Here is a 1,796-nt window from a genome sequence, read left to right as displayed (position 1 = left end):
CCCGCCACGGCAGCGTGGCCAAACCTCCCCAGAGCTCCAGACGCAACGCAATTATCCCGATGAACGCTCTGGAAAACGGGAACGCAACTATCGGCGTAGGCTGGGGTTCGCAAACGATTTGTAGCTCATCGCTCTTGGGCTCCCGAGCATCCAAAACACTCACAACAATGGTATTTCTCCCTTGGGAAGCTTCTCTTAAACCTCAAACAGCAGCCCAGTGCCGGCGTGCTGGTCGAATTTTGGTGCACGTGGCTTGAGAAACCAAGGGCGACCAGTGCGCGGTGCAGGGATGCTCTGGTTGTGCTCCTCCTTCCGCCAACACCCCCATTACCAACTCAGCAAAACCAGACCGACATACGTCGGCAGCAAACGGCCTCGCAACCGCCACGCACAGATTTCAACAGGAGGACAAAACTACTTCCAATCAGGAGTTCAGCAGAAAACACAGCCGACTTACCTTCACCAGATTAAAGCCACCAAACGGACCGGGGCAGGTGGGACGCGGGAACCGCAAAGGCTTAATCTCTTCCTTGGGCTAAAGGTTCCGGCGGTGGGCTAGCAACGGCGAAGGGGGAAAAGGGGAACACAGGGGAGGGCCACGTACCGGTGTGCGTCTGCCTGTGCGTCTCCAGGGCATCTTCCTTCGAGAACTGGGCGCCGCACTGATCGCAGACCAGGGCTTTGGCGCCCGCTGGAGAGAGAAAGGGGAGAGGAGGGTTATTCGAGGGATGCTCGCTCAAACCTGCGCAGGGACATCGCTGCGGCCACCGGCCTCATGCAAGCCCGAGGACCTGTGCCATGGGGGGGTTCCATGTTCTACATCCCCCGCTGTCGCCTTGCTTAACCCCGCGGTCCCAATTCCTCACAGAGAACAGCACAACGCACAGCACAGTGTTGCTTGCCAGGAAGAAATGAAATATTTGGGCGGGTTTTTTTTTTACAAAAAAATCATTAAACATCAATGTGTTTCATTAGCATTGTCACCGATCTAATTGTAATTGGTTTCCTGCCCCTTCCCATCGCAGCCGCCGCTGCCGGTACCCGAGGACAGTACCCGAGGATGCATCTGGTCCGAGGCGGTGCGATGGAGCGAGAAGCTCAGAGGCGTCTTCGACTATCGGAGAGAGATGTGGTATTGGGGGGAATTCTCAGAAAATCACTATCAACATGTGCTGCCAGTTTGGGCGAGGGAAAAACCAGGACGCCTGGCAGCAGATAAGCAACTTCCAGAGAAAAGCAGATTAACGATACACACCACGTCCGAAGCATCGCCGCCGGGCAAAGCTGCGGACCCATTTCTTAGATCTCGAGGTTTGATTCATCTGTTGCGAGGAGCTGAGTGTGACAGAGCAGCCTTCGAGGCGGGGGGCACGGCTCCGCAGCGTGCCGTGCCGCTCATTTCCAGAGGTCCAGGCAGCATCGCTCACCCCCTTCCCGTCCCCCCGCCCCACCAACACGACGGGATGCGGAGAAAGGTGGGCAGAAAAGGTGGCGGAGAGAGAGAGGGGGGTAACACAAGATGCACTAAAAGGAGAATTCCTTCGCCTTTAAATTGTCTCGGTAACGGCTGGCTCGCAGGCAGAAATATTTGGCAGCGGCGAAATTAAAAGTGATAAATTTTCTCGCCAAGCGTTGATCGATAATAGAGGTCTCATCTGTTAATCAATACGACAGTCTGCCTGTTTACTGTGCATATGTTGTTCTCCGCCGCCCTCGCCGTGATGTCAAGTTTGCATTCAAAACAAGCCGAGTGTGCACGGGCCACATGGACGCTCGCGAAGGGGTAAAAACCCAAA

At 55.5% G+C, this 1,796-nt stretch overlaps 1 protein-coding gene across 1 annotated transcript in view; it reads right to left on the bottom strand.

Annotated features, from left to right (window-relative positions):
- The window catches only part of ZBTB16 (zinc finger and BTB domain containing 16), a 76,090-nt gene that overhangs the window by 21,307 nt on the left and 52,987 nt on the right, over positions 1-1,796 (bottom strand). Inside the window, exon 4 of the mRNA XM_009895937.1 lies at positions 605-691. Coding sequence (XP_009894239.1) covers positions 605-691 — 87 coding nt within the window. The remainder of the gene's footprint in view (positions 1-604; positions 692-1,796) is intronic.

Source organism: Charadrius vociferus, unplaced genomic scaffold (genome assembly GCF_000708025.1).
Source record: "Charadrius vociferus isolate BGI_N301 unplaced genomic scaffold, ASM70802v2 scaffold172, whole genome shotgun sequence".
Lineage (NCBI taxonomy): Eukaryota > Metazoa > Chordata > Aves > Charadriiformes > Charadriidae > Charadrius > Charadrius vociferus.
The sequence above is the reverse complement of the archived record's forward strand: the minus strand, read 5'-3'. Positions and strand labels throughout refer to the sequence as shown.